The sequence below is a fragment of the Rhodamnia argentea genome, chromosome 6 (assembly GCF_020921035.1).
Source record: "Rhodamnia argentea isolate NSW1041297 chromosome 6, ASM2092103v1, whole genome shotgun sequence".
Classification (NCBI taxonomy): Eukaryota; Viridiplantae; Streptophyta; class Magnoliopsida; order Myrtales; family Myrtaceae; genus Rhodamnia; species Rhodamnia argentea.
Genome location: NC_063155.1, coordinates 13621907 through 13636328, shown reverse-complemented (window position 1 = coordinate 13636328; position 14422 = coordinate 13621907). Strand labels below are relative to the sequence as shown.

General features: G+C 36.6%; 1 protein-coding gene across 1 annotated transcript; it reads right to left on the bottom strand.

The window, feature by feature from the left end:
• Nucleotides 1-11388: 11388 nt before the first annotated feature.
• Nucleotides 11389-12689, bottom strand: LOC125315566 (senescence-specific cysteine protease SAG39-like). The gene is made up of 2 exons (XM_048280829.1): nt 12254-12689; nt 11389-12150 (listed from the first exon to the last, which is right to left on the bottom strand). The coding sequence occupies exons 1-2, from the start codon at nt 12687-12689 to the stop codon at nt 11558-11560; spliced, it is 1029 nt and encodes a 342-aa protein (XP_048136786.1). The 3' UTR covers nt 11389-11557.
• Between the last annotated feature and the right edge of the window lie 1733 nt (nt 12690-14422).

The window sequence follows — 14422 nt, the reverse complement described above, 5'->3', positions numbered from 1 at the left end:
CTTTGATGTTATTGATGATCAAAAAATAGTTTGGGGTAAATTTATCACACATGTACCGGTTTAGGATTTTTCGTGGTATTAACCCATTATATTAAGCTGTATTAGTTAACACAATAAATATGCATAACAATACAGACATAGTGTTTGAAATTTATTCTCGTAGCTATAACAACCTACAAATTGATAATGCGCGTTGGAAATAATACACCTTAGTAGAAATCTTAAGATCATTTCTGTACTCATCACGTCTTCAAAATAATTATAGAAGCCAAGGCTCTAAAAATTGTCTTGTTTTATGTATGTTTTTCATTATCTCCCCTCCGAAATGTAAGGTTTTCTTTTTCTTTTCATTTTTTGTCGAAATTGAAGTTCATTCACTCAACATTCTTGAGGAAAAAGGAAAACCTAATTCAAAACTGAACAAACACCAACCTCAAATGATCACCCAAAATCATAGAAATCATCCTACAATCAACTCACAAGTTTACATATATAGCCGACGGGTGTTGTAGTGCATATCTTGGTTCCAATCGGTCTCCCGCAAACCAACTGGGCGAAATTCAATTTTGAACTTGCATTCACATTTATCAAAGATGACACCAGTCTGAAGCACATAAAACTAGTTTTCGGTCATGAATTGCCAAAGTTATCTTTATTCAATATCTTTAGCGAAATTTGTCAAACATCAACTTGAAATAATCACCCAAAATGATAGGAATTATTCTATAATCAAGTCACCCTAAAAAAAATTACGGAAATTATTGCTCTTAGAATAGTTTTATTCTATGATTCTTTTCAAAATCGCAATATTAAAATGTACCCTCCTTAAGTCAAACTTTTGTTCTCAAAATTTGCCGATCATCAACATAATAAGCACTTGAAAGATTCGTTCCGTTTATCGTTCTTTTTTTCTCCCCCAAAACAAGTTTGAAGTTTGATAAACACAACACTTCCAAATATCTACCAAATTACTATTACATAAGCTCTTAAATCACGAAGAATCCTCAATAGTCCGATCGCCATGATATCTTCTTCATCAAAAGTTCTATTGCTATAATTCAACCTAGATAATTTTGGATGATCATAAAGCTTCAAACCTCATCATCATTATTATTCGAGCAATCATTTCTAGTAGAATAAGCTCCTTACCATTAATTCCATTAGCTCCTTCTTGACAAAGATTAAGATCAGAAAAGGTTGTATGTCAGGGCGAAACAAGTTTGTTCCTAATAGTTACTCACTTGCTACCATTATTTCAATTCTCTAGGAATTTTTTTTGGGTAAGGAGAATTCTCTAGGAATTTCGAATTGTATTCTACAACAAATTTGTAAAAAAGTGAATTAACAAAGTATTTATACAATGAGATATCTCTAGAGAGAACTTGTACGTGACCTTTGTTCTATGTTATGTTATTTAAAACCCCAATTTCTCTTCTCTCATTCTTGTCCTTGGGCATCATTGGCTTGAAGTCGAAATCTATCCGCTCCTGAAATTGCATCCATCTCTTTGGAATAAGAAACGGGTATAATTTTTCCGTGTGATGTCCCATTGACTCGATTTATGCGCCTACAGAAAATTTGTGACTCGATTGTGCCAAAAAGGTGATTCGATTTTCAGAAAAGAAGCGTTGATCACAAATTTTTTGGAAGTGCACCGAACCGATGGCCATAATATTTTCTTGATTAACAATTCGATCGCTGTGATGAACTTAGGTAATTTAGATAGATTATAAAGCTTCAAATGTCACATTCATGTAATTGAGAAAAAAAATTGAAATTGATATTTATGTATTACTTGATTTGGCCAAACTTTGATCGGGCTGTCGCGATCAAATATCCTTTTTGATCTTTTGAAAAATAATCCTAATCCAAGTCGGCTTGTTGAAATTAGCGAATTCAATCCAAGTAGTCACGGATTGGACCGGCTAACTTTCCATACTTATCTAAACCGGAGGATTGTACCCAAGTAGTTATGGGTCCGATTGTCCAATTTAAAGCACGTTGCCTTTTTAGGAAAAATTCCTACTTTAGATTAGATTTTCTGAATTTTGAAAGATATGCCCAAAAATCTTAATTTTTCAATCAAAAAATAATCCGAAGATTAACTTTCCAAATTTGAAACGTGGACTTTGGCTCACGGATTCACAATGAACACGAAATTGTTACTTGAGCTGCTCGGCTGATCCTCGGCTAATTCAAGGCTGGTTCATCTTGATGTAACTTTCCAAAATTCAAATTTTGCACGAAGCGGGCGAAGCAAAGCTCGAACACCTCGGACCAATCGGCTACGGACCTTCACGGCTCGACAAGACGGGGATTGCGGCTTTGATCTGCATGGTCACACTCTAGATTGACTATCTTGAATGACATGCTCTCTGTTGGGTCACGGTTGAATTCCCACTGGGTGCTCCGAGAGACTTCCTTTGTTTTAGCCCGTGACACTTTGGTGGTCAAAAGGGAAGGACAAAAACAATTAGATTTCGACACCCGAGCAAACCTTTTGGACTTTGGAACCTCTCCTTTATCCCCCACGTTAAACTTTGTATGTTTTGATGATGATGATGATGATGCACTCGCGGTGGACGTCTCGATGAAGAATTCGCGGATCAGGGGAGTGTTCAAACCTCGTGGTGGTAGTGAGTATTTCTAGTAAGAGACAGGCAAACGGAATTCGATGAAGCAGGAAACCGTCCGCGTTGCCTGTAGAAGTCGACGTATGAGTCATTTTTAGCTCATTCATACAGCACTAACTTATCAGAGAAGAACTCCTGTAGGTGTTGAACTGTTGTCCGGTTTTAATCTTCTATTTCGCTTGATGTTTCTTGGGGCATACTCTGAACGGTGTCCATTACACACTTATGCTGAGCTATCAAGACTTTTTGGATGTTGCCATAAAATGTCTAGATTATAATTGTGTTGTTCTTGCTAAATTTTAGCAGACGCATTGTGCTGATTTAACAAGTACAATCACTTCAGCTTGATGATCTTTTTGACAAGTTAATGGTGTTTCGTATGCTAGTTGGGCAGCATTTCATAGCTTCCGTCGATCGATGATGACGATGAGTTGGGGAACGGAGGCGCCGCTTGAAGTTGTATCGTTGATGAAGACCAACCCTTGAGCAAGAATGCAACAAGACTTAAAGCAGCATATCCTCCGTTCTTGCGTTTCTTCTCCCTCCATTCTCTCTCGGCGTTTTGATGTTCGGATGAAGAATTGCCGACCTCGAACTCTGAGTATAATAAACGTGCTTAAATAGACAAACCTAGGGTTTCACGTTAGTTTTCATTAATTGCAAAATAGTTCCCAAAGTTCGACATATCCGCACATTGGCCCACGCGACCAAAAACTTGTTTGATTTAGCCCTTGAAATTTCGGTCAGCCCATAGGATGGGCTTGATAGCACGCTAGGCTTCCTCGTGGATTAGTTTGATTCCGGGCTCCAATTAAACCTCTTTTTCTAAATTAATGGGCATTTATATTAAGATATTTTCCAAATTGAACATTTAAGTGGGCTGAATTAGGCTCAAATTAAGGCCCGGGGCCTCGTAATTTTCAGATACACTCCCTCCCTATGATCTTGTCCGAATTTTCCAATGAGCCATGGGCCGTTGCTCGTAAATTTTAATTTTACTTGTACCACCGATCCAAATTAATGCCAGTGCAAATGCGATGCATGAATGCTAAAATTAATAAAAATGGATTAACTATTTTTGGTAGGAATTAAGATTAATTCCTAATTTTTGTGCAAAAGAAATGACTAAAAAGGGGAATAAAAGGTGCCAACACGGGCATAACCTTTGCCAAACATCCCATTAACTCGATTTTTGTACCTATGAAAAGTCCATGACCCGATTGTTTCAAAATGCAGTATGCTTTTTCAATATATGCTTTTTCAATATAAGTATTGGGATCAGAATTTCTAAGACTTGGATCTAACGGACGATAATTATATTTTTTTCGTTAAAAATCCGTTTGCTGTGATTAAATATAATTCATTTAGATGATTAAGAAACTCTATATCTCACAAGGTCAATTATTTCAAATGATCTAATTGCAATAAATATTGAAGTGATATTTATGGTTTTTCCTATAGAATTCGGTGGAACTTTGATCAAGCATAACTCCAATGTTCCATTGACTCAATTTTGCGGCAATGGTAAACTAGTAACTCGATGGTTTCAAAATGCAATCCAATTTTAAGGAAAAAAAAAGGTCTTGGATCTCAAATCTTTAAAAGTTGGATTGAATGGACGACCGTGATATTTTTTTTTCGTAATGTGAACAATTCAAGAATTGGTCCAGGTTTAAGGAACATAGAACCTACTCTCTTGGAATCCGTTTCCCAATTTTTGAAACATAAAACCTACCCTACCAATTAATTTTAGGACGGGTTTGAGGGTTTACCCGGAACGTACAATGTCGGCCGGTATGTGATTCTTTTTTGGCATAGTTTGTCATGGAAGCAGTATGTATAAATAGTGTTCTATCTAAAATTACAGTAACATGCTTGCGTTTTACACCATCAAAGTTGTACAAGACACATTTAGCTCCATTGTGTCTGAAACATTCAAACTTGTTTTGTGGTTAATTAGGTGGTGTGGTTATTGACATGATTAGTTTTTTTAATACCAAGAGCATTAGAAAGGAAAAGAGGGCTAAAGCGCGTTACAAATGCCAAAACTTGTGTATGGAGCTCACCTTAGTGCATGAACTGTCAAGAGGATTATTTAAGTGCAAACTTTTTTTAAAAATAATCACTTAAGTGCCAACTTTTTTAAAAAACAATCACTGCGGTGCCAACTCCGATTTGAGCTTACATAGCTTGCTGGAAATTTGACGTGGCCTATTTTTCATTAACATTTGAGCTAACGTGGCTCACCGAAGTTGACATTGAAGTGAGTGTTTTTTTTTATTTAAAAAAATGGCATTTAAGTAATTGTTTTTTTTTAATTGGCACTTACGTGATTGTTTGAAATTTTTTGCACTGAAGTGATCGTTTTTCAAAAAAATTGACACTTGAGTGATCGTTTTGAAAGTTTTGATAATAATGAGAGCGTCGTGCACAAGTTATGAAACTTGTGGTGTGCTTTTAAGCCTAGGAAAAAGAATCCAACAGTGATTTCCCTTGTCATTAATGCCCAGCTGAACAAAAAGAAAGTTGATGAGGGAGATTATTCAACTAATCTGTTTATGACAAAAATGACGTTTTTGTTTTGGTCCCTATTTTCTACTTGGGAACCGAGCCGTATAGTACAGATTCCAAAAAATATGAAAATGGAAACCTGACTGAATTCCACCAGAACTAGAGCTCGATCGGTGTTCGATTTTCGATTTTACCATGAAATCATGCCCATCCCTAACTAGTATGTGACATTTGTTCTTCAGTATGTTATCTTAAAAGCCCCAATTTCTCCTCTCATTCTTCTTCTTGGGCACCATTGGCTTGAAGTCGAGAATTCTATTTTCTCCTGAATTTGCATCCATCTACTTTGAAGTATGAAGTGGGCGTGCTTTCTCCATTTGACATTCAATTGATTCGGGGTTGGGAATTGCTGACACCTAAATTTTGACTAAACTTTTCATTCATTTTTGCATAGAAAATTAGAGCTAATCTTTTAGTTCTAGACAAAAATAATTAAGTCATTTTTCATTCATGCATTGCATCGGCATTTATCTGGATCGGCGGTGCGAGATTGAGCTTAATTTGTCGGGCAATTTGGACTTAAACTAATGGGCAAATTTTTTAGTAATTCATGGAAATATGTGCCGAAAATTTAAAACTATTTTGGAGCTTATATTTTAGAAAAAAGGCTTTATTTAAAATGCTAATTATTTGGAAAAAGCCTAATTAAGCTCACAATTGACATGAAAAATTCGACTAGCCCATCTATAGGGCTAGGCCAAAATTTTCAGCTCATTCAAGGATCAATTTGTGCAATTACACCCTTCGGGACTTAATTCAAGTTATATTTTGAGCCGGGGTTTATTTTACAAAAATTAAGAAACTTTAGGCACTTGATTTGGAACACTTTTATCTATAAATACAAGTGTTATGCCTAGGGTTGAAGGGGGAAGCATTGAGAGTTCTACGAGCAAGAGCAGGAAGTGGCAGAGCTTCCACAGCACGCCTGTTCTTGAGTTTCAACACTTGCAGTCTCAACAATCTGCAACAATCTTGGCTGCCTCTTCAACCTCAATTTTGCTTTGATTGTTCTTGGGACTCAGCCACATCTAATTAATTCCTTGCAGATTTTTCCAGATTTTCTTTGGCCATATCCAATCACCGACGAGTTGTGGTTGTTCATCACCGAGAATACCATCAAGCCACGACGGGCTTCAAGCATATTGCATCTCCACCATGTACAATCCAATCGGCCAAAAGGAGAAGATAGGCCATCATGAACATCTATCAAAGAGACACAAAGAAGGATTGAGACACGCAAGAGGAAAGGAAGTCCCTATCCCGTCCTTGTCGTTTTCTTTACTGCAGGCTCGTTTTCTTCTATTTTTTTTTGGTAGGTCTGCACCTTCCAGACAATTACAGGAAATTCAGCCGCGAAGGTAAATCGTGGCTATCTGTGGCCACGTAAACCACATCTGAGTCTATTTTACTAAAAGCCATCGCGAGACACCTTGTCGTCAACATTCGCATGCGCCTGATCGCCATCCAGCATCTCGTTGCAACAGAGCCGGGTTTCGCCAAGGTCCAGCTAGAGAATTCAACGAGGTCAACAGTTAGTGGTGCCCAATTTTGCCGGCCGCATAAATCTGCGGACTACTGAAGGTCGCCCAAGCTGTTGCCCTTGCTGTCGGGCCTTACCGAAAAGAAGAGGAGGACGTGCACAGAATCTGGGTTGTTCGACACTAAGCCATTGACATGAATCCGCGCCAAGAGCCATTGTGAACACTCTTTTGTCCGCAAAAGTCATCGTCCACCGTATCCGCAAGCTTCTCGACGATCCAAGTTCGAATTTTGGAAAGCCAATCTCAAGATAAGTTAAAGTTCTAATTTTTTTTATATCAAGATTATCTTGTTTTTCATAATCTGAACTTGTTTGAGTTGCTCGATTATCTACAATGATTCCTCTTGTCTAAACTTGAGTTAATTAAAATTTTGAGCAAATCTTGTGGATAAAGTACATATCTTTGAATGCGACTTTTAGATATATTTGTTGGATTTTAGATATATCTCATGACTTGGTTTTCGAGTAAATCTAAATCCCGAACGTTATCTTGAAAAGATTGCATATGCCTTTTGGAATATTCGGATTATCTTATATCTGAATTTGAAATCTTTTCCAAATCCTAAGCATATCGGATAAGATCTATATCTTAGTTGGGAATTCTGAATATGTCGAAGAATTATCTAAAAGATTTCAGATCTCGAGAGATAACTTTTCTTGAATTAAAAGATATCAATCCTTTGTGGATAGGAGCTTATCTCCTTGAAAATTTCGGAATCCCCTAAGGATTTTTTGAAAATTCAATAAATATTTGAACATTTTTAAACAAAATTGCCTATAATATATGCTCCCTTGTGCCCGACCCTTCGGAATATTAAATTGCAAGCCTTAACCATGATCTTATGGGGTGGGACGGCAATTTAGTATAAGATTTCGTATTCTGCCCTTTGGCGAGAAGGGACGTTAATATCTTATACCACTATCCGCATACTAGCTCGAATCCCCGAGAATGTAGCGAATAAAATCTTGCTCTAGCCCGGATCTTCGGGAATGGGAAGATTTATCGGAAAATCGGATTTAAAGGTATATTATGGGCATTTTTGTTTAATTTTGTTCAAATTCATCCGGTTCAATTCAAAAATTCGAAAAAATAAAAAAAATGGAAAATCCAAAAAAATAAAAAAAATGAAAAAATCCAAAAAAATAAAAAAAATGAAAAAATCCGAAAATAAAAAAAATGGAAATCAAAATCACAAATCATCAATCGGGAAAAGGCATTTTCATGAAATTTGGTACCGAAATGGTGTTAATTAAAAATTAACATAATCAAGTCCTCGAACCCTAAATCTCTGGTTGGTAGAAAATAAAGTATTCTCCCGTACTTTATTTAGGTATCTAATCTACCTACCAAAAAAGATTAGTGGCGGCTCCTAAATTAAAAATCAAACATAAGTTGCGAATTGGTAGGGCTTGGGAGAGTCCGTATTAGGTTAGTTAATTCATCTAATTAACCTAATAATCCATTAACCTAAATTAATTTTTAGGTCGCGACAGGAATATTCTTACTCAAGAAGAGCTTGAAATTGAGTTCCCAATGATCATGAATCCGTCAAGTCGTTTGTGACGTGATGAGCCTAACAAGTTGCGTAAACGCTGCTTCGTTTTGAGTTGCTCTCTCAGAGCATAAAATATGTGTTTCCTAAGGAAGAGAGACGGATTGACTTGAGGCTTTGAATGCACATTTTCCCTTTGCTTGGTTGGAGTTATTCTTCACAGACCTTAATCTTGTGCAGTTTTCCAATGCATCTCTCGCTTTCACATCCTCTCAAGAGTCCAAAAATGCGGTCTAGAAAAATATTAGATTGCCGTTGACCGTGTGAGCCCCGTAAACAGGAGCCACATGCTTAATGACTAGGATCATGTCAATTTACATAGACTAAGGGGGCGTTTCTTTGGATGAAAGTGCTTCCCATAAATTAATTATTCAAACTTTCACCCGTTAAGTTCGCCAAAAATGACTTAATCAATAACAGACACTTTTCGGTTAATAGAAAATTCATGCATAAAATTTGCAAATTGAATTCCTATATCTAAAGAGGTGAAAAACACTTTCTATAACTGCTCATTTTGAATTATTTAATTATTTAATGTCTTTTATATTAGATTTTTTTCATTTTTTTAAAATTTTTTTACATTTAATTATCAATTTTTTTATGTTATATATCTTTGCATTTTTTATATTTTTGTTTTTCTTTTCATTTTTTCTTTCATTTTCTTTTCCTTGCCGGTGGCCGGCCACATCGACGGCTAGCGGTGACCATAGCGACAGAGGAGCTAGCCGTCGCTATGGCAAGCCACCGGCAAGGAAAAAGAAAAATAAAGAAAATAGAAGAAAATAAAGTAAGATAAAAAATTTTAAAATTCAATTTTTTTGCCTCAAATAAAGTCATGAGATTGAAAACATTTTTCAAATTAGATCAAAACACCATAAAACATATTTCCAGAAAAATAATTTCCAGGAAAGTATTGTCTTTTTTCATAAAATTTTTCTCCAAACAAATGCACTCTCCATTTCTTTCACGAAAAATGAATAATATAAAAAATATTTTTTTCTAAAAATGATAGCTTGTATCGCTTGAAATAACTAGTCGGTGAAAATATTTTTATAATCGACCACAATTTATGCTCAAACTTTTTTTGTAAACGATGAAAATAATTTTCTTTCATTCATTATGAGTGATATAAGCATACATTTCTAGGAAAATAATTCCCAAATAATTTATTTTTCACGAAACAAACGGAGCCAATCTACTTAAAAACTTATCATTTCAAATGAAGGTACAGAATTGCTTAGAGTTGAGTGGTGTTAACCGAGCTAACAATTAGCCTGTAATTTACTTGAAAGCAAGCCTTCCACGGTTCCAATGCATGTGAGCTCATCAGGTGAGTCCCACGTGAGGTGCATCTCATCCAATGATCCTCACATGCATCGAATTAGAGCCAAGAATTACTCTTAATCTAGTTGGTTTGCCGCCTGAGTATTCGCGGTCGAATTTTTTTTTTCCTGTTGCCAGATAGAATCTAAAACGTAATTAAAGAGTTAAAGATAATATTGGATGTGCACAAGGACTCCTTATGCATCAATAGTAAATTTGTTGGCCTTTACTTTGGCTCTATAATTATCATATGGCCCAAATCAAATCGATAAATATTATTTTTTTTAAGTTTGTCCTCCCCAAACTTCTGCCTCTTATTGTGTTTAAATTTCAAAAAGCCAATAAAGAGATAGAATCTTCATAATTTTTTTTTTTTGATATAGCGACTTAGTTTTAAATTTTATAACATGATCAAGGTACAATTTATTTTTAAATTTATAATAACACACTAATTCATGTTCAATATTATTAAAATGGATAGAGAGATATTTATTTTGAACATGGCTTCTTAAATATGCTCTTTAATGATAAAGCTATTCAATTCAGCATATTTTTTTTTTCTAAATTGGACAAAAAAAACCGAATTATTGATAAATTGAAATATGATGAATAACATATTGCAATTAATAAAGAAATTTATTCGATATAAAGAATGAGTCACAAAAAGTAAAAGAACATAATTGTAACTTCTTAAAATAAAGCTTATCCTACTTTCGTGCTATGTTAAGATTAATATGAAAGTAAAGTAGAAATCATGTTAGTTATTTTCTAAAGTAAATATAATTGCTTTTATCTTTGAAATTCACTTATCTCAAACTTGCAATTCATCTTAAATAGCTGATTTACATTTGAAGAATATGACACTAGAGAAGGGTGACCATGTATTTGTAAATAACAAAAAACTAACTATAAAACTGAGTTTACACCCAAATTATTTTTTTTTAGCACTAAAAATCCCAAACCGGTACATATGTAATAAATTTACCATTCGCTAGTTTCTATTAAATTGGGTTAATATCATGAATAATCCCAATTAGTACACCTAATGACAAACGGAGGGTAAAAATCCTAAAGCGATACACTAGTCAACTCATCCGACTTAGCAATTTGATGGCAAAATCTAACGAAAACTGACGAAAGGTAAAATTATCACAGGTGTACCAATTCAAAATTTTTCGTGGTATTAACCCTCAATTAAATTCTATTTGAACTCCCTTGCAGCCTTTTTCGAAAAAAGTGTTTTCTTTGCCATATCTATTCACTCAATTGACAACAACACAAATAAGATACAAAAATACTCTCCGTTCGATATAGATAGAATTACATTTGACGACATATGCCTGCGCACAACCCGTGTGACCTAAATAGTAATTACTAATTAACTTGGATGGAAAATGTAAAACTTGATAAGATAAAATAAAATGTATAATCTTTAGTAGCCTTCCATTGCGAACATATTTAAGTATCTTTTTTTGGATGTCAAATTGAACTCCTTTTTGCAATAAAATTCTATTTGAGGTTCTCAACATTAGTTGCGGGATATATAGCCTGACGGTTTCACAACACCGTCAGCAATTTATGTCCACAAGATCTCTCAATCAATGAGTGTTTTATGCAAAACACTTGATGATGGTGTGTGAGTTTACGGTTGAGATTGTATACTGTTAGGGAAGCATTTCCCTATATTTAATTCAGTATCGATTTTGTTCATCAGGTCTAGCATTTTTAATAACTGAAGACATTTACTTGCATTCGTACTAAGGTTTCATGTACAACAGGAGACCAATGTCTTCATGCACGTGCAAATCTACGTAGTACAAGCATTCACAAGAAATAGGAAAGTACACAAACCCAGACATATATGCACAAATACACAGGCACGTTTACCATGAGCAAATCTCTGTATTAAAATGACAGTACTTTGTTGTCCCAAGAAATTATGCAGTTGGATATGAAGCCTGCATGGCAATGCCACAGAGACCTTCCTTAGCATCAATGTCCCTCTTCATCCTGATGTATCCCTCCTCGCCCCATGCGGTGCCCCACGAGTTTTTGACCAACCAGTACTTGGTTCCGTCATCGCTCGTCCCGTACCCAACCGCGGTGACCCCGTGGTCCAGACTGGTCCCACATTCCCCGGTGAAAACACCGCTGGAGTATAATTGGAAATCCGATTCGCCCGCATCGATGGCCACGGATATGGGCTGGTGTGCTACTGCCTTCAGAAGGGCGGACTCGCTGTTGGAAGGCACGTCTTCGTATCCGGTGATTTTCGCGGCGCTGGAGGCTGCTTTCCGGGCATTGCAGGTGTTGTCCACAGCTTGGTAAGGGTAATTGGCCTCGGTCGTGAGGCCGTGGTTGCTGATGATGAACTCGAAAGCGTCGTCCATGAGGCCGCCCCCGCAACCCTGGTCTTCGCCGCTTGTGTCGCAATCCACTAGCTCTTGCTCGGACAAGGAGATCAATTTTCCGGTCGTGAGTTGTGTAATCCCTTCCATGGCCGCCACAGCAGAGAAAGCCCAGCAACATCCTGCATTCCAAGGAAGATTCACTTAAGAAAACGAAAGATGAAAAAAAAAGGGGGGAAAGATTGAATGTCATATAATTAAATCAAAGAAGATTCGATTGCTAACCGCATTGGCCTTGGTCCTTAACAGGCGTGACGGCTCCTTTCTTTCTCCAGTCCATGCTTGCTGGAACGACGGTCACACTCTCGTATCGGAACGGTTTAGCACTTGCCGGCCTCGGGGAGGACGAGCGCTTGTACCCAGTCCTCGAGGCCTTGAACTCCTCGCTCGTTAGGTCAGCGAACGCATTGACAGCTAGCTTGTACGGTTTGCTCCCATCCTTGTTTGAGGACTCAACGTGCTCAACGTTGTCCTTGAAGATCAAGAAGCGCCGCTCCTTCTCAGCGGCGTCTGCATACACCCGCCCGTGGCGAACCATCCATTGCTCGTGCCTCTCTCGCATGGTTGCTTCCTGGAGCTCCCGTGACCAGGCCTGGGAGGCCAAGAGCCCTAGGACGGCCACCATCGCAAGAACAAGTTTGCCAACGAGTGCGGGAGCCATTGTTCTAGGACTTCAAAAAGTTTTTGGGGTTTGTAAAGGAGAAGCAGGGTGAGTTGGCCAAGGGAAAACGCAGGGGTTTATATAGATGGTGAAGGATCTTCTTCCTCAGGAAGAGGCTGAGATTGGATTCCATTAGCGGTGTGAATCTGAAGAGAGTATGAATCAGATTTCGCCTGGTGAATGCGGCACGTCGTCTGAGATGTGGACTGCCGTATTAGTGCCGTGAACACCGTTTCCTTAGTGTTGCTTTCATAATTCAATAAAGTACATAAAAACACCTGCATTTCAAAAAGCTGCATTTAATCATGTTCCATATTTCCCCATGAAACAAGCTTCCCGATGCGCATTTTTTACATTGAGTCTCCCGACAAACTTAGGTTCCGTCTATTTCTTAAAAAATGAATGATTTTTATGAGAAATATTTTCCTAACAACGATCACTTATGTTGCTCACGAAGATGAATACGAGAAAGAAATATTTTTATCGTACACGAAAATATTCAGATATAAATTATTGTCGATAAAATTTTTTATTTCTATTAACTAATTATTTCAAGCTATACGAGCGATTGTTTCTTGATAAAGAAAACTTTTTCTATTATGTGATTTGATTTTGATTTTGTTAGCTATAAATTAGCCACAGACAGATATTAGGGGCTAATTAGGATTTATACCTAAAATAGGTTTCTCACATAATTTAGGTCTTCTATTCTTGTACATATGTACCTTGTAATTACTCAATCATAATAAGAAAAATACAAATTCTTTTCTTCAACTAGGACAAATCTACCTTGAAATTTAGGACAGATAATCTGGAATTAGAAGTTTGATTATACAAAGTATCGATATTTTGGCATTTAGAGGTCTTAAGGATAAAATCTCGAAAAGTCATGAACTACAAAGTTATAGGTATCATGAAGATATTTCCAACGAGGTGAATTCTATAAACTTGTAAGTTCGTTTGATAGGTCCATTGATCTCTGTCCATTCCTTAAGCATAGATATGAAATATACCATGATTTTCGTTCAAACTGATGATGTGTTGATGCACAGATCACATATAATTCATTGGTCTGCTAGTGTTTAGTTTTTATTTTGGTTACATTTCAACGTGGTGACAACCAAATCTAACTCCCTCCTATTTCTTTGTTTTGTGTTATGTTCTGGTGATTTCCCATGTCAGTTGGCGATGGGCAAGTGGTCTGGAATTTTGTTCTCAACCTTCATTTGGGGAGGAAGCCGATCCCTCAAGGTAAGACAAGATCTTTGTTCTTTGTCGGCTATTAGTTTGAACCTTGTTTTAATCATGTTCAATAGAGAATTTAGTGCTGCAAATTTGCTTGCTGCCGTCCAATTTCTGTGATTTGTTTGCTTTAAGGTTTTGTGGGGTATAACCCGCTTAGAGTTTATTGAGACTTGTTCAAATTCTTTAAAGTGGCGGCCGACAAGTCCATTATGGCGGTCCACAACGATCAGATTAGAGATTCAATTAGTCTAGTTCAGTGTTAATTATGTTATTTTAGTTAATAAACTTAAAAAAAAAAAAATCGATCTACTCTAGACTATTAGTTAATATGGTCAAAGCTAGAAAAACAAAAATCAGTGAGACCTAGAATCATTTTCTTAGTGATTGATTAGTTTAGGCTAGTTTGGTCTTGTCACTTAATAAAATGAGTAGAATTAGGCTCACCCTAATCTAGTTCAATTTTTTAGGATTAGCCTCTAATGTGAAGC

Coding starts and splice junctions, on each gene's coding strand:
- LOC125315566 (XM_048280829.1), bottom strand. CDS start 12,689: ATGGCTCCCGCACTCGTTGGCAAACTTGTTCTTGCGATGGTGGCCGTC. Junction 12,151..12,253: donor TAAGGACCAAGGCCAATGCG/GTTAGCAATCGA, acceptor CTTGGAATGCAG/GATGTTGCTGGGCTTTCTCT.